Raw genomic sequence first — 18,664 nt, forward strand, 5'->3', positions numbered from 1 at the left:
TTTGGCAACTCCAAATCTCAACCGACAAATGCTCTGTCCTACACATTGACAATCAAAATCAGAATACCAAATACAAACTGGGCGGATACGACCTCATAGATGACCCTCGCTCTGTCAAGGACCTAGGGGTACTCATCTCAAATGATCTAAGCCCCAAAGCTCATTGTAACAGCATTGCCAAAAAGGTTAAGAATTGTTAACTTAATTTTGCAAAGCTTCTCCAGCAACTGTGCCTTGCTAACTAGGGCATGCAAAACCTTTGCCAGACCAATTCTAGAATACAGCTCGTCTGCCTGGAATCCACACTATATCGGACATTGATACAGCTGAGCAGGTCCAGAGGTATTTCAAGATAAAAGTCCTCCACTCCTCTACTCACAGTAGAATCCTTCATGCCACCAGGCATTAGCCATTTTTGGGCTTGGACAATCTGGAACTGTACCGCCTGGGGTTTGATCTAAGCATAGTACATAAAATTGTCTGCTACAACATCTTACCTGTCAACAACTTCTTCAGCCTCAACCTCAATAATACACGGGCAAACAATCGATGCAAACTCAAGGTTAAACCGCTCCAAACTCAGTTGCAGGAAATATGAGTTCAGCAACAGAGTGGTCAACGCTTCAGATTATTACTATTATTATTATTATTATTATTATTATTATTATTATTAATTTATTAAATTTGTATGCCGCCCCTCTCCGTAGACTCGTGGCAGCTCACAACAAGTGGCAAAACAATGTAATACAAATCTAATAATTTAAACTAAAAACCCATACTTTAAAAACATGCACACAACACCCCATACATAAACAATATAGGCCTGGGGAAGTTATTTCAGTTTCCCCATGCTTGACGGCAGAGGTGGGTTTTAAGGAGTTTACGAAAGGCAAGGAGGGTGGGGGCAATTCTAATCTCAGGGGGGAGCTGGTTCCAGAGGATTGGGGCCGCCACAGAGAAGGCTCTTCCCCTGGGACCCACCAGACGACATTGTTTAGTTGACAGGACCCGGAGAAGGCCAACTCTAATCGGTTGCTGGGATTCGTGCGGCAGAAGGCGGTCCCGGAGATATTCTGGTCCGATCCCATGAAGGGTTTTATAGGTCAAAACCAACACTTTGAATTGTGACCGGAAATTGATCAGCAACCAGTGCAGACTGCGGAGTGTTGGTGTGACATGGGCATACTTTGGAAAGCCCACGATTGCTCTCGCAGCTGCATTCTGCACGATCTGATGCTCTACCTGACTCTGTTGTTGCATCCTAAAACCTCCACATCTTCAGCCTTCAACTGTGGACAGTTGTCTACTGCCTACCCCATTCCTCAAAGGCCCATAAAGAGGTTGTGCATAAGCGCACCAGTGTGCCAATGTCCCTGTCCCACTGTCCCCATTCATTTGTATACATTTCCTTCATGTCCATATTCATACTCAAAGTCAATGTGGAAGCCAGATTCACTTAATCCTGTCACTAAACAGTGATTCACTTCACAACGAAAGTCATAAAATGGGGCAAAGCTCCCTTAACAAATGTCTCACAACAACATAAATTGTGGTCGTACGTCAAGGACAACCTTTATCTGAGCAGCTGCTAAGGTTTGACCCCAATCTTATGGCACACAAATTGGCACAATCAGTTGTAAGGAAGGGGTGTATCCCACGGAGGCAACAGGGCGGGCATCTTCTGCCCCCCTGTGCACAACACCCCTGCAAGGCAGGCCAGTCTGAGAAGTCTACCTTTTCTGCCCCAAGTGGGGCATGTAGGCCTTGTCTTCCGCAACCTGGTAACTTCAGGGAGTGTGGGGCCAAACTCCACTAAGCACTCCACAGTGCTTTAGTATATACCAGTTGTGGCCCTATCTGGACTGGGACTCACTGCTTACAGTCACTCATGCCCTCATCACCTCGAGGTTCGACTACTGTAATGCTCTCTACATGGGGCTACCTTTGAAGAGTATTCGGAAACTTCAGATCGTGCAGAATGCAGCTGTGAGAGCAATCATGGGCTTTCCTAAATACGCCCATGTTACACAAACACTCCGCAGTCTGCATTGGCTGCCGATCCGTTTCCGGTCACAATTCAAAGTGTTGGTTATGACCTATAAAGCCCTTCATGGCATCGGGCCAGAATATCTCCGTGACCGCCTTCTGCCGCATGAATCCCAGCGACTGGTTAGGTCCCACAGAGTTGGCCTTCTCCGGGTCCCGTCAACTAAACAATGCCGTTTGGCGGGACCCAGGGAAAGAGCCTTCTCTGTGGCGGCCCCGACCCTCTGGAACCAGCTCCCCCCAGAGATTAGAACTGCCCCCACCCTCCTCGCCTTTCGTAAACTCCTTAAAACCCACCTCTGCCGTCACGCATGGAGGAATTGAAACATCTCCCCCGGGCCTATACAGTTTATGTATGATATGTTTGCTTTTAATAATGGGTTTTTTAGTGTTTCTCTTAAATTATTAGATTTGTTATCTATTGTTTATTATTGCTGTGAGCCGCCCCGAGTCTACGGAGAGGGGCAGCATACAAATCTAATAAATGAATGAATGAATGAATGAATGAATGAATGAATAAGTAGATAGATAGATAAATAGATAAATAAATAAATAAATAAATAAAAATACAAAAACAATAGAAAGAAGTCAAATATTCAAACTGAAACTATAAAACCCTGATTAAAAAACCCATAATTAAGCAATCAAGATAACATGCATATATACCATTCATATGGTTTTGCCATGATAGTTGTTAATTCATGGCCCCCAACATCTACCTTCAAAACTACGCTTATAGGGCTCTGCACACCAGAAGAATTAGGCACAAGGACAGTTTTTCCCAAACACCATCACTGCTAAACAACTAATTCCCCCAACACTCTCAAATAATTTACTAAGACTGCATTACTATCCTTCTTCTCATCCTTCCTAGTACCTATCTCTACCATGTTACCGGTATCTTTCAATATAAATTGTTTTATTTGTTTCCTAGTATGATTTGATTGCTTATTAATTTTTATTTATTTATTTATTTATTTATTTATTTATTTATTTATTTATTTATTTTGTCCAATACACAATGAGGGTTTTAGTGGGTATATATCTATATACACATAGTAAAATACATGAAGAAGGTTATAGAGGAGATACTCATAGTAAAATATATCTAAGAAATAATAGAAAAGAAGATATAGTAATAGAACTTATCAATGAAAGAATAGAAGAAGAGATATAGGAATAGAAGAAAGGTATAGGAAATATAGGAGAGCAATAGGACAGGGGACGGAAGGCACTCTTGTGCACTTGTACTCGCCCCTTACTGACCTCTTAGGAATCTGGATTGGTCAACGTAGATAATCTAAGGGTAAAGTGTTGGGGGTTTGGGGATGACACTATGGAGTCCGGTAATGAGTTCCACACTTCGACAACTCGGTTACTGAAGTAATATTGTTTACAGTCAAGTTTGGAGCGGTTAATATTAAGTTTAAATCTGTTGTGTGCTCTTGTGTTGTTGTGGTTGAAGCTGAAGTAGTCGCCGACAGGCAGGACGTTGCAGCATATGATCTTGTGGGCAATACTTAGATCTCATCTTAGTTCTAAACTTTCAAGGCCCAAGATTGAAAGTCTAATCTCGTAGGGTATTCTATCACTAAATCTTGTATCATGATTCAGGATTAATGTATTTTATTTATCTTTATGTACACTGAGAGCAAATGCACTAAATTCCTTATGTGTCCAATCACACTTGGCCAATAAACTATTCTATTCTATTCTATTCATCCCGGTAATCCTGGCCCATGAATGATATGGGTCTGACCAATGTCTGTAGCAAGAACGGGCTTGCTGTTCATGAACCCCAAGGGTGCAAAGTTGATAATGGCTTCTCCTGGTGGCCTCCACACCCACAGCAAACTTGCTCAGGGCTGCGAAAAGGACATTTCCCTTTGTTTACCCAGGAGGTGACAAAAGGGAGGAAGAACAAAGCCCAGCTAAGCCTGGGAAACAGTTGACTTTGGCATTACCCAACCGGTTTCCTGACTTCCTCTTCCCTCAGGATGAAAACGGCCTAATTAAATAAACTGCTGTTTGTGGGATGAGCCTGTCTCTCTGGCACTTGAATTGCAACAGCTAAGCTCGGATCTCATGCCAGGTGGGCATCAAACAAGGCCCCTCGGGGGACTGGCATATGGACACATAGATTCCTGCTGCCCCACTTCCTATTTGTGCCTCTTTAAAACTTAGCAACGGGAAACTAAACTTCTACATTTAGGCAAGAAAAACAAAATGCACAGGTATAGTATATGTGGTACCTTGTTCAACAGTAGTAACTGCGAGAGGGATCTTGGAGTCCTAGTGGACAGCCATCTAAATATGAGCCAGCCGTGTGCAGCAGCTGCCAAAAAAGCCATCACAGTTCTAGGCTGCATTAACAGAGGGATAGAATCAAGATCATGCAAAGCGTTAGTACCACTTTATAAGACCTTGGTAAGGCCACACTTGGAATACTACATTCAGTTTTGATCACCACAATGCAAAAAGTATATTGAGATTCCAGAAAAAGTGCAGAGAAAGCAACAAAGATTATTATTATTATTATTATTATTATTATTATTATTATTATTATTATTATTATTATTATTAATCTATTAATCTATTAATCTATTAATCTATTAATCTATTAATCTATTAATCTATTAATCTATTAATCTATTAATCTATTAATCTATTAATCTATTAATCTATTAATCAATTTATTTATTTATTTATTTATTTATTTGACTTCTATGCTACCCTTGTCTGAGAACTCAGGGCTCTCACCGGGTACAATACAAAAATAATGTGCATATAAATCTAATTAATTAAAACTATAAGCTAAGATCCTACTATGTTAGGGGACTGGAGGCTAAAACATATGAAGAACGGTTGCAGGAACTGGGAATGTCTAGTTTAATGAAAAGAAGGATTGGGGAGATATGATGCAAGTCTTCCAATATCTCGGGGACCGCCTTCTGCTGCACGAATCCCAGCGATCAGTTAGGTCCCACAGAGTGGGTCTTCTCCGGGTCCCATCAACTAAACAATGTTGCTTGGCAGGACCGAGGAGAAGAGCCTTCTCTGTGGCGGCCCTGGCCCTCTGGAACCAACTCCCCCCAGAGATTAGAATTGTCCCCATCCTCCTTGCCTTTCGTAAGCTTCTTAAAACCCATCTCTGCCGCCAGGCATGGGGGAACTGAGATACTCTTCCCCCCTAGGCCTTTACAATTTTATGCATGGTATGTCTGTATGTATGTTTGGTTTTATAATAAGGGTTTTTAACTGTTTTAATATTGGATTGTTATATGCTGTTTTTATTACTGTTGTTAGCCGCCCCGAGTCTACGGAGAGGGGCGGCATACAAATCCAATAAATAAATAAATAATAAATAAAGAAGAAGGAGTCAAACTATTCTCCAAAGCACCTGAGAGCAGGTAAAGAAGCAATGGGTGGAAACTAATAAAGGAGAGAAGCAACTTAGAAGGAAGGAGAAATTTCCTGACAATTAGAACAATTAATCAGTGGAACAGCTTGCCTCCAGAGATTGTGTACTCCAACACTGGAATTTTTAAAGAAGGGATTAGATAACAATTTGTCTGAAGTGCTGTAGGGTTTCCTGCCTAAGCAGGGGGTTGGATTAGAAGACCTCCAAGGTCCCTTCCAACTCTGTTATTCTGTTAAACAGTAGCCGAATTGGGAAGGAAAGGAAAAATTGATGTACAGGTAGTCCTGCATTTATTACCACAATTGAGCCCAAAGTTTCTGTTGTTAAGTGGAACATTGGTTAAGTGAGATTTGTGCCATTTAATGACTTTTATTGTCACAGATGTTCAGTGAAACAGTGCAGTTGACAAGTTAGTAACCCCGTTGTTTAGAGAATCTGGCTTCCCACCTTGACGAGGGGAAGGTAAGTCCTTGATTTCCGACTACAGCTGAGCCCAAAATTTATGTTCCCAAGCGAGATAGTTGTTAGGTAAGCTTTGCCCCATTTTACGACCTTGCTTGTCGCTGTTGTGACCCTGGGACACAGCAAAGGTCATAAATATGAACTACTGTAGTTGCCAAATGTTTGAATTTTGATCCTGCGACCATGGAGATGCTGCAAAGGTAGCAACCATGACAAATGTTCATAAGTCATATTTTTCAGTGCCCTTGAAACTGTTAACGGTCACTAAATTAACTGTTGTAAGTTAAGGACTGTGTGTAGTGGTTAAGGTACTGGCCTGGGAAATAGGATTCTAGTCCTGCTTGAGCAGCAGTGGGTTGCTCTCAGGTGAGACCGGTTCTTAGAACCTGTAGTGCTGGCGGCGTTAGTCTCCACCCACCTCCCAGGGGTGGACACATGTGCAAATTGGGTGGCAAAATGATTTACAACCCACCACTGTGCTTGAGGCATGAAAGCCAGCTGGATGACTTTGGACTAGTCCCTCTCTCTGAGCCCGTCCTACTGCACAGGGTTGTCGTTATTATGGGGAAAATAGGAGGAAGGAGGAATATTATGTATGTTTGCCATCTTGGATTACATTTCACCAAATATGTAAAAGTAAAACGGGAAAAGAAAGAAGTATGGAAAGGGGGAAATATGCCCCTCCCCCAAAAATGTTTTTTTTAAAAATAATGTTTATTAAAATATATACATTAAAAAAGAACAATACACAAAAATACAGTATACATAAATACAACCAACATTAACCCCAACACATCTGCAAAACAACAACAAGAATTTTAAAAATATATTTAAATTAAAATATTTCAGTGCATTAAACACATTATCTCTAAAAGAAAAGAACTTTTTTACGGCTGTTACAGCCGGTATAAAGAATTTGTTCTGGTTATTAATTTTATATACAGAAAAATATGTTCTTTAATGAGTTTTTGTGAGAACCCATAGAGAAGGACCTCCTATTGCCTAGAGTGCCTGGTTGAACGTTGTGATCGGCCACGAGATTCCTCCTCGCCCTTGGGCCACCCAATCAGCGCAGCTTCTTGCACACCGCCAACCAACCACCATCACGCCCCTCCTCTTAGGCTTCGGGCAGAGGTGACTTCCTCCCACGGCTCCGCGACGACGCCTCCCTTCCGTCCCTTGGCCTCTTGGAGTCAAAAATGGCGTCAGAAGTGGCGTCGGCACGTGACGGGAAGCTAAGTCGGCTTCCGTTTCCTGTTTTTCCTGCTGCTTCTTATTTATACGCCCCACAGTCGCCCCGTTTTACCGTTTCTAGGCCCGGCTGCGCTTTTTTCGGGTGGGCTTCGGAGGTCGCGGGCGGGCGGCGGACATGAAGAAGTTTTTCCAGGAAATCAAAGCGGATTTGAAGTTCAAAACGGCCGGGCCGGGCCAGAAACTCACCGAGTCGCCTAGGTAACCGCCCCCCTTCTAAACAGAGCCCCTGTTTTGGGTCCCCAACGTGGCGCCCGAGGGGGAGGTGGGGCTTCAGAGACCCCGCCCCCCGGGAGATAAGATCCTTCCAACCACAGGTGATGGGGGGGGGGGAGGAAACGGAATTTTAAAAAAGGATTAGGGGAGGGAGAGGCTGCAGGACCCCTCGAGGTCATCCAGTCCACCCCTGCATAGGCCAGGTTGGGAGCCCAGCCTTGATTTCTAGTTCTGACCTCATTTGCTTTTTTCCTCCCAAAAGAAGTAAAAAACTGAATTTGAAGAAGTTTCTTTGGGATGTGAGAAGCGGAACGTTTGCAAAGGGAAATACTGTAATAATGATGATGATTTAGTTATTTAGTTATTCTACTTCTATGCCACCCAATCCCGAAGGACTCAGGGCAGCTTACAAAATAATATACTGCTTAAAAAAACAGAATATAACTTCAAGTAAATCAAACTTCTGTGAAAGCATACTGTCCGCTTAGGAAGCAACACTGATTGACAGTCAATTTCACCTGCTGTTGTGCAAATGGAATAGTTGTACAAATGAAATATTCAATGAGAATATTTCATTCATTCATTCAGATCTAGAATGTGTTCTTTGAGTGTTCCCTTTATTTTTTTGAGCAATATATAATACAAGTACAAAAAGATACAGAGCAATAAGAAGTCAAATATAATATCTCAAACTAAAACCCCGTAATAAAAACCCATTTGTTATAAAAAACCCAGTCATAATCGCATCCGTACACACCATTCATACCATTTGGCCATGAAAGATGTACAATTCATGGCCCCAGGCCTGGCAGCAAGGCCAGGTCTTCATGGCCTTATGGAAGGCCATTAGGGTGGGAGCAGTATGGACATTGGGGTGGTGGTGTAGTTGATGTTGTTGTTATTGTTATTATTATTATTTTATTATTATTATTTATTAGATTTGTATGCCACCCTTTTTCGAGGACTCAGACGGCAGATTTGTTGTTGTTGAGGGCCCAAGAGTACAGTTTATTGATATCGCTGTACCCAGAAACTGATTGATTGATTGACTAATTGATTGATTGATTATATTTATATGCAGCTCATTCCAAAATGGTCTCAGAGCGGCTAACAAGTGACATAAATGCAACAAAAGTAAAATATGATCAGAATAAAGTCAGTAATACAATAAAACAATAATATCCTAAAAGAACCATACAAGAACCATGGAGCCGGGGTGGCGCAGCAGGTAGAGTGCTGTACTGAAGGCCACTGAAGCTGACTGTAGACCTGAAGGTCAGCGGTTCAAATCTCATCACCGGCTCAAGGTTGACTCAGCCTTCCATCCTTCCGAGGTGGGTAAAATGAGGACCTGGATTGTGGGGGCAATAGGCTGGCTCTGTTAAAAAGTGCTAACTTGTTGTAAGCTGCCCTGAGTCTAAGGAGAAGGGCGGCATAAAAATTGAATGAATGAATGAATGAATACATACATACACGCACACACTACAATCAATCTAATTCCAGGTCAGACAGAAAAACCAGGTCTTAACAGCTTTCCGGAAGACTGGTAGGGAGGAGAATCTCTGGGGGCAGTTGATTTCATAGGTCAGCGCTGCCACAGAGAAGGCTGTTCCCCAAGGTCCTGCCAACCAACATTGTTTGGTGGACGGGACCTGGAGAAGGCCGACTCTGTGGCCCTTTACTGGCCGCAATGAGGTACGAGGTTGGAGGTGGTCCCATAAATAGTCTGGCCCTCAGCCATTTAGGGCTTTAAAGGTGATAACCAACACCTTCAATTCCGTTCCGAAACCAACTTGCAACCAATGCAGCTTGCATAAAGATGGATTAATAAGGGCGAACCTTGGTATTCCAGAGTTGAAGAAAAAGATCAGTAAAAAAATTATGAAATATCGTGACCTGGATAACGAAACTATACGGTTGAGGATGAAACCTGCAACAGTGATGCCCATTGTCATCGGGGCACTTGGTACCATGCCCAAAAATTCCAACAAACACATCAAAAAATTGCAGCTTCCTGCAATAACACCAGCGGAGTTGCAAAAAACTTTGCTACTCGGAATATCCTATATTTTAAGAAGATAACTTGGTTGATACCTAGGACTCTGGCAGAAACCCATATCAACCGTTAGCACCAGCCAGTGCTATTTGTAAATTTTAAAAATGTCCTGTGTTTCATGTTTAATGAATAAAAGATAACAACAACAATAATAATCATGTCAAAAGAGAGACAGATGACTGTCTCCTCTTCCTCTTTGGGACATAAGACCTCCCAAGTATGCTAGCAAGCAGCCTCTTCTTATGAAAGGAAAACAGAAGTCTTAAGCCTCGGAGCTTTGTAGAGCTTTAATCCAGCTGGCTAATTGGGTTGCTAGGAATTTAAAACTGGACTGCCCAGAGTGACCCTCTGGCCCTTTATGATGCTGTAGGAAGAGATATGACACCAGGGAGGGGGGTGCATTGCATTGCTTGTTTACTGAGCCCGGGTACATCAGAATGAGCCACGGGGCCCCATTCAATTCCTTTCTTTGCATTTGCTACTGGAAAGTGTCCTGCGATTTGCCTGCGACTACCCCCTCTATATGAATAGGTTTGTACCTCTCTCTCTTTGGAATAGAATAATAGACTGAAGCTGGAAGGGACCTTAGAGGTCTTCTAGTTCAACCCCCTGCTCGGGCAGGAGACCCTACACTACCTTCAGACAAATGGTTATCCAACATCTTAAAAACTTCCAGTGTTGGAGCATTCACAACTTCTGGAGGCAAGCTGTTCCACGGATTAATTGTTCTCACTGCCAGGAAATTTATCTTTAGTTCTAAGTTGCTTCTGTCCTTGTTTAGTTTCCACCCATTGCTTCTTTTTCTACCCTTAGGTGCTTTGGAGAATAGGTTGACTCCCTCTTCTTTGTGGCAACCCCTGAGATATTGGAAGACTGCTATAATGTCTCCCATGGTCCTTCTTTTCATTAAACTAGCCATGCCCAGTTCCTGCAACTGTTCTTCCTATGTTTTAGCCTCCAGTCTCCTAATCATCTTGGTTGCTCTTCTCTGCACTCTTTCTAGAGTATCAACATCCTTTTTGCATCGTGGTAACCAAAACTGGATGCAATATTCCAAGTTGGGATCTTTATAACTCAGGGTTGAAATGTGGGGGTCCTTGGTGCTTTCTGAACTTGGTGGTTTACACATAGGAGGATGAAGAAAAAGGAAGGGGAGGGGGGATGAGGAAGGGGAGGAGGAGGATGGCTATGGCCCTTACCCTGTAAGGCAGAGGTCTTGAAACGTGGCAACTTGAAGACTTGTGGACTTCAACTCCCAGAATTCTCCACCCAGGAAAGCCTACTCTCTTATCCCTTCCTCTGCAATCTATCTACTTTAGGTGGTAAGAGAAAAGGAAATGGACACAACTGGCTGGAGAATTCTGGGAGTTGAAGTCCACAAGTCTTAAAGATGCCAAGTTTGAATACTTTTGCTTTAGGGCACCAGGGGCTGATTCTGTAGAGTGAGGTTTTTCTGCGCAGTCGGGGGTGTGTGGTTTCACTGCTTGCCGCAGATGGGGCTTCACTTGTTTGTACAGCCCATTTTCTGGCCTGCCACAGACCGGTACCGGTCCAGGGACTGGAAGTTGGAGGGCCCTAGATTATGGGGTTCTTGGTGTGCTCTCTGAGGTTGGAGGTTTTCTTTTGAAGTGTTATTGATTGTTAGAAACATAGAAACATAGAAGTCTGATGGCAGAAAAAGACCTCATGGTCCATCTAGTCTGCCCTTATACTATTTTCTGTATTTTATCTTAGGATGGATATATGTTTATCCCAGGCATGTTTAAATTCAGTTACTGTAGATTTATATACCATGTCTGCTGGAAGTTTATTCCAAGGATCTACTACTCTTTCAGTAAAATAATATTTTCTCATGTTGCTTTTGATCTTTCCCCCAACTAACTTCAGATTGTGTCCCCTTGTTCTTGTGTTCACTTTCCTATTAAAAACACTTCCCTCCTGGACCTTATTTAACCCTTTAACATATTTAAATGTTTCGATCATGTCCCCCCTTTTCCTTCTGTCCTCCAGACTATACAGATTGAGTTCATGAAGTCTTTCCTGATACGTTTTATGCTTAAGACCTTCCACCATTCTTGTAGCCCGTCTTTGGACCCGTTCAATTTTGTCAATATCTTTTTGTAGGTGAGGTCTCCAGAACTGAACACAGTATTCCAAATGTGGTCTCACCAGCGCTCTACATAGCGGGATCATAATCTCCCTCTTCCTGCTTGTTATACCTCTTGTTATTGTTATTATACCGCTTGTTATTGTTGGTCCGGTATTCATCTTGGTGTTGCTTATTCAGGTGTTGCTTGGTGGCGAGATGATGCCTTGTTTCCTTCTCGACTGTCCCTTTCGAACGGTGTGTAGACGTTGCTTATGTCTTTGTGCCTGTTGATGGCCAATGTGTCTGAGTGCCAGGGCACCCAGGAATTCTGTTGCATTTTGAACCCAACTTGGTTTAGGTCTGTTAGCTTCTGTTAAACTTTGGAGCAAAAGAAAGAATCCATGAATGGAGGCTAGTAAACAACAACACAGGCCAGCTCAGTTGTTGAATTTGTGGAGGGTTTGAAGTCTGTTTGGGCTCTGAGCCCTGTGAAGGATTTGTCTTCTGGTGGATCTGCTGAACATCTTCTTCACTGAGAAGAAGGTTGGGGAAAGAAAAACAAAATGCACAGGTACAGTATAGGGGGTTCATTGCTCAACAGCAGTAACTGCGAGAGGGATCTTGGAGTCCTAGTGGACGACCATTTAAATAGGAGCCAGCCATGTGCAGCAGCTGCCAAAAAAGCCAACGCAGTTCTAGGCTGCATTAACAGAGGGATAGAATCAAGATTACGTGAAGGTTTAATACCACTTTATAAGGCCTTGGTAAAGCACATCTGGAATACTGCATCCAGTTTTGGTCACCACGATGCAAAAAGGATGTTGATACTCTAGAAAGAGTGCAGAGAAGAGTGACAGAGATGATTAGGAGACTGGAGGCTAAAACATATGAAGAACAGTTGCAGGAATGAGTTTAATGGAGAGTTTAATGAAAAGAAACACCAGGGGAGACATGATAGCAGTGTTCCAATATTTCAGGGGTTGCCACAAAGAAGGAGTCAAACTATTCTTTAAAGAACCTGAGGGTAGAACAAGAAGCAATGGAAACTAAACAAGGACAGAAGTAACTTAGAACTAAGGAGAAATTTCCTGACAGTTAGAACAATTAAACCGTGGAACAGCTTGCCTCCAGAAGTTGTGAATGCTCCTACATCCCAGCGACCGATTAGGTCCTACAGAGTTGGCCTTCTCCTGGTCCCGTCAACAAAACAATGTCGTCAGGCAGGCCCCAGGGGAAGAGCCTTCTCTGTGGTGGCCCTGGCCCTCTGGGATCAACTCCTCCCAGAGATCAGGACTGTCCCCACCCTCCTTGCCTTTCACAAACTACTGAAACTGCAGCTATGCCGCCCGGTTTGGGGGACCTAATTGACCCGTAGCTGTTTCATTTTATGTATGGTTTGTTTGGATGGTATGACTGTTTTTATAACGGGCTTTTATAATTGTTTTTAATATTAGATTTGTGCTTTGTATTTTGTTGTGAGCCGCTCCGAGTCTTCAGAGAGGGGTGGCATACAAGTCTAATAAATTATTAAATAAATCATTATTGTTGTTGTTGTTGTTACTACACTGGAAGTTTTTAAGCAGATGTTGGATAACCATTTGTCTGAAGTGGTGAAGGGTTTCCTGCCTAAGCAGGAGGTTGGACTAGAAGACCTCCAAGGTCCCTTCCAACTCATTGTATTGTATTGTTTTCTATTCCATTCCATTTCACTCCACTCCATTCTATTCTATTCAACAGGGAAAAATCCACCAAGGAGAAACCCAAACCGGATACTGCCAAGTGTCGCCAAGGCCCCACCAATGAAGCTCAGATGGCTGCAGCCGCCGCCTTGGCCCGGCTGGAACAGAAGCCCAAAGCTCGCCCACCCTCGTCCCAAGATGCCATCCGGAATCAGGGTAAAAGTGTTTGGAGGAGCTTTAGAAGAAAGGGGCTGCTGTGTTGGGAGCAGCAACAGAAATATTTCAGACGCTGGGCGGGTTTACAGCAGCTGAAATCTTTCCAGCACCTGGTCCTGAAGCCATTGGCCAAACCTTGGCCTGCTTCACCCTGGTTGACGGATCAATCATAGAAACATAGAAACATAGAAGTCTGACGGCAGAAAAAGACCTCATGGTCCATCTAGTCTGCCCTTATACTATTTTCTGTATTTTATCTTAGGATGGATATATGTTTATCCCAGGCATGTTTAAATTCAGTTACTGTGGATTTATCTACCACGTCTGCTGGATGTTTGTTCCAAGGATCTACTACTCTTTCAGTAAAATAATATTTTCTCATGTTGCTTTTGATCTTTCCCCCAACTAACTTCAGACTGTGTCCCCTTGTTCTTGTGTTCACTTTCCTATTAAAAACACTTCCCACCTGGACCTTATTTAACCCTTTAATATATTTAAATGTTTCGATCATGTCCCCCCCTTTCCTGATACGTTTTATGCTTAAGACCTTCCACCATTCTTGTAGCTCGTCTTTGGACCCGTTCAATTTTGTCAATATCTTTTTGTAGGTGAGGTCTCCAGAACTGATCACAGTATTCCAAATGTGGTCTCACCAGCATTCTATATAGCGGGATCATAATCTCCCTCTTCCTGCTTGTTATACCTCTAGCTATGCAGCCAAGCATCCTACTTGCTTTCCCTACCGCCTGACTGCACTGTTCACCCATTTTGAGACTGTCAGAAATCGGCAGGCATTTTTCTGCAGGGGATGAAGAGCTGTAGGAAATAACATGAGTCCTTCACTAATCAACCCACCTGTTCGAATAGCAAGAGCACTTAGACTTATATAGGCTTCATGGTGCTTCTGCTGCACGAATCCCAGCGACCGGTTAGGTCCCACAGAGTGGGTCTTCTCCGGGTCCCGTCAACTAAACAATGCCGCTTGGCGGGACCCAGGGGAAGAGCCTTCTCTGTGGCGGCCCCGACCCTCTGGAACCAACTCCCCCCAGAGATTAGAATTGCCCCCACCCTCCTTGCCTTTCGTAAGCTACTTAAAACCCACCTCTGCCGCCAGGCATGGGGGAATTGAGATGCTCTTTCCCCCTAGGCCTTTACAATTTCATATATGGTATGTCTGTATGTATGGTTTTTTTATATTAATGGGTTTTTAATCATTTTTAGTATTTATTTGATTATTATTGTACATTGTTTTTATTATTGCTGTTAGCCGCCCCGAATCTCCGGAGAGGGGCGCCATACAAATCCAATAAATTAATAAATAAGGAAGGAAGGAAGGAAGGAAAGAAAGAAAGAAAGAAAGAAAAAAAAGAAAGAAAGAAAGAAAGAAAGAAAGAAAGCCCTCCCAGCAGTTTACGGAGTCAGCTGTTTGCCACAACAATCTGGGTCCTCATTTTACCAACCTTTGAAGGTTGGGAGGCTGAGTCAACCTTGAGCTGCACCACGGGAGAAGGGAGGAAGGGAGAGAGAGGGGGATAAAGATAAAGAGATAAATTGTAGATAAACAGAAGACAGAGAGAGAGGGGAGAGGGGTAGCAGTAGACACACATATATATTGCTTCCCAGTGCTTCCCAGCCCTCTCTAAGCAGTTTACAGAGTCAGCCTTTTGCCCCAACAATCTGGGACCTCATTTACCAACCTTGGAAGGATGAGTCAACTTTGAGCTGGTCAGAATCCAACTGCTGGCAATGGGCCAGGGGTGGCGCAGCAGGTAGAGTGCTGTACTGGAGGCCACTGAAGCTGACTGTAGATCTGAAGGTCAGCGGTTCAAATCTCACCACTGGCTCAAGGTTGACTCAGCCTTCCATCCTTCCGAGGTGGGTAAAATGAGGACCCGGATTGTGGGGGCAATAGGCTGGCTCTGTTAAAAAGTGCTATTGCTAACATGTTGTAAGCCACCCTGAGTCTAACGAGAAGGGCGGCATAAAAATTGAATAAATAAATAAAATAAATAAAAAATAAATAAATGGGCAGAATTAGCCTACAGTGCTGCATTCTAACCTCTGCGCCACCAAGACACTGGGGGAAAAAAGTAATGTTTATGACCAGTTTTCACACAGCTGAGCGTCGGTCCTGCGCAGTGAAGGGCTACCAAAATTTTTACTGCCACACTGTGGGTGTGGCTTATGCAGGACGCCCTGCATTTTCTTTCAACATCTTTCAGTGCAAATTGGGCGCCCTGGGGTGGAGCTCCATTTTCGCTACCCCACTGCGTTCCCGCCCCCTCCATCCAGGCAGTAGCCCACCCCCTGGTCACGCGATCAAAATTTGGACCTTCTGACAAGCAAGGTCAATGGGGAAGCCAGCGTCGCTTAATAACCTGTGGTGACTCACTAATATAAACATAATTTTTTCTTTCTTCTCTAAAAATTTCTTCTTTTTATATATATTTTTACAAACTTTGATATAGTTTTAGATTTAGAAACATAGAAACATAGAAGTCTGACGGCAGAAAAAGACCTCCTGGTCCATCTAGTCTGCCCTTATACTATTTTCTATATTTTATCTTAGGATGGATATATGTTTATCCCAGGCATGTTTAAATTCAGTTATTGTGGATTTACCAACCACGTCTGCTGGAAGTTTGTTCCAAGGATCTACTACTCTTTCAGTGAAATAATATTTTCTCACATCTAATCTTTCCCCCAACTAACTTCAGATTGTGCTCCCTTGTTCTTGTGTTCACTTTCCTATTAAAAACACTTCCCTCCTGAACCTTATTTAACCCTTTAACATATTTTAATTTTTTGATTATGTCCCCCCTTTCCCTTCTGTCCTCCAGACTATACAGATGGAGTTCATGAAGTCTTTCCTGATACATTCTATGCTTAAGACCTTCCACCATTCTTGTAGCCCGTCTTTGGACCTGTTCAATTTTGTCAAAAGATGGGCTACAAGAATGGTGGAAGGTCTTAAGCATAAAACGTATTTATTATATTAAAACTGATATTTTCACTTTATATATTTATATATATTTTATAGACGAAATTTTTCTTTTATTATTATGATGATGACTTCTACTTTGAGCGAAGCGACTGTAGCTCCACTAAATGTTGTATGTTATGTTTGTTGTTTGTTTTTTGAAAAATTAGTAAAATATATTTTTTAAAAAAGACAATGGTGGCAAGAGAGGTCGCAAAATGGGCAAAGCTCACTCAACAAATGTCTCCCTTGACAAGGGAAATTTTGGGTTCCCTTGTCGTAAGTCAAGAACTAAGGTAGTCTTGGACTTAAAACTGTTCCCTTAGTGACCCCTCAAAGTTACGGCAGCGCTGAAAAAAGGGCTTTTGATTAGTCCTCGCACTTGTGACCGTCACAGTATCTCCAGGATTGCCTTCTCAGCTGGCTTCCGACAAGCCAAATCAATGGGGGGGAGATGGATTTGCCTAATAACCACGCGATTCGCTAGTGATTCGCTTAACAACTGCAGTGATTTGCTTAACAACTGCATCCCCCACCCCTAAAGAGGTAAAATCAGGCCACAACTTGCTCAATTAGCAATGAAAATTGCCTCGTTTAGCAATGAAAATTCTGCTCCCTGTTGCAGTCATAGTTCCAGGACTTCCTGTCCTTCGCTTCTTCGATTTTAAGTCTTGTTAGAAACATAGAAGACTGACGGCAGAAAAAGACCTCATGATCCATCTAGTCTGCCCTTATACTATTTCCTGTATTTTATCTTACAATGGATCTATGTTTATACCAAGCATGTTTAAATTCAGTTACTGTGGATTTATCTACCACGTCTGCTGGAAGTTTGTTCCAAGGATCTACTACTCTTTCAGTAAAATAATATTTTCTCATGTTGCTTTTGATCTTTCCCCCAACTAACTTCAGATTGTGTCCCCTTGTTCTTGTGTTTACTTTCCTATTAAAAACACTTCCCTCCTGGACCTTATTTAACCCTTTAACATATTTAAATGTTTCGATCATGTCCCCCCTTTCCCTTCCGTCCTCCAGACTCTACAGATTGAGTTCATGAAGTCTTTCCTGATACGTTTTATGCTTAAGACCTTCCTCCATTCTTGTTACTCGTCAGCTTATTTTCTTTTTTTTTCTTTTCTTTTTTTTTTTGGTGCTTCAGTGAAAAAGGAGCTTATGGCTGAAGCGGCTGCGAGCGATGTGGATCAGAAGGTATGACAAAGAAAAAGAAATAGAATTCTTTATTGGCCAGGTGTGTGATTGGACAGACAAAGAATTTGGTGTAAACGCTCTCCGTGTACCTAAGGAGAATAAAATACATTCCTCAATAAAAAGATACAGCACTTAATCAAGGTTACTAATAAGCTATCAAATCGTACTAGGAAACAAATAAAAAATAAATAAATTGAAAGATACAGTCCTGCTGATACTCACACACAAACACTAACCATTTCACTTTTACTTACCTCTATACACTCACCACACACGACAAAACAACGGATCGTCAAACAAACTGCCTGCTAACTTGCAGGTACTATCTTCCCATCTCCCACCTGTCCCTTTCTATCGCTTCACTTATCCACCAAACCAGTGTTTTTCAACCAGTGTGCCGCGAAGCTCAGAGAGAGAAAGAAAGCAAGAGAGAGAGAAAGAAAGAGAAAGAAAGCAAGAGAGAGAGAGAAAGAAAGCAAGAGAGAGAAAGAAAGAAAGCAAGAGAGAGAGAAAGAAAGCAAGAGAGGGAAAGAGCGAGCGAGAGAGAAAGAGAGGGAGGGAAGGAGAGAGAGAGAAAGACATAGAGGGAGGTAGAGAGGGAGAGAGAAAGAGAGCAAAAAAGAGAGGAAGGAAGGAAGAGAAAGCAAGAGGGATGGAAAGAGAGAAAGAAAGGAAGGAAGGGAGAGAAAGAGGGAGAGAGAAATAGAGTGAAAGGGAGGGAGATAATTTTTTTGTCCAAACTTTTTTTAGCCTCCCCCCTCCCCCGGCCCCACTCAATGTGCCCCAGGGTTTTGTAAATGTAAAAAATGTGCCGTGACTCAAAAAAGGTTGGAAATCACTGCACCAAACAATATACTACTCTATCAACTCCAATTGTAAATTAATGTAAATATCAGATAAAAATATATAAACTTTAAATGTTGATAGCAATATGATTAACTACGATTTACTACTCTGAATAGACAATATTAATACACGTCGTATATTATAAACATCGATTTTGTATGGATATATGCTTTTTTTCAACACAACTGCAAAT

General features: G+C 42.5%; 1 protein-coding gene across 2 annotated transcripts in view; it reads left to right on the forward strand.

Annotated features, from left to right (window-relative positions):
- Window positions 1-7,113: 7,113 nt before the first annotated feature.
- Window positions 7,114-18,664, forward strand: part of UBXN6 (UBX domain protein 6) — a 33,733-nt gene continuing 22,182 nt past the window's right edge. Inside the window, exons 1-3 of one of the 2 annotated variants that reach the window (XM_070744268.1) lie at window positions 7,114-7,381; window positions 13,279-13,436; window positions 17,576-17,625. In XM_070744268.1, coding sequence (XP_070600369.1) covers window positions 7,299-7,381; window positions 13,279-13,436; window positions 17,576-17,625 — 291 coding nt within the window. In that variant the 5' untranslated portion in view covers window positions 7,114-7,298. The remainder of the gene's footprint in view (window positions 7,382-13,278; window positions 13,437-17,575; window positions 17,626-18,664) is intronic. The other variant, XM_070744276.1, reaches the window with a different exon arrangement.

Source organism: Erythrolamprus reginae, chromosome 1 (genome assembly GCF_031021105.1).
Source record: "Erythrolamprus reginae isolate rEryReg1 chromosome 1, rEryReg1.hap1, whole genome shotgun sequence".
Taxonomy (NCBI): Eukaryota; Metazoa; Chordata; class Lepidosauria; order Squamata; family Dipsadidae; genus Erythrolamprus; species Erythrolamprus reginae.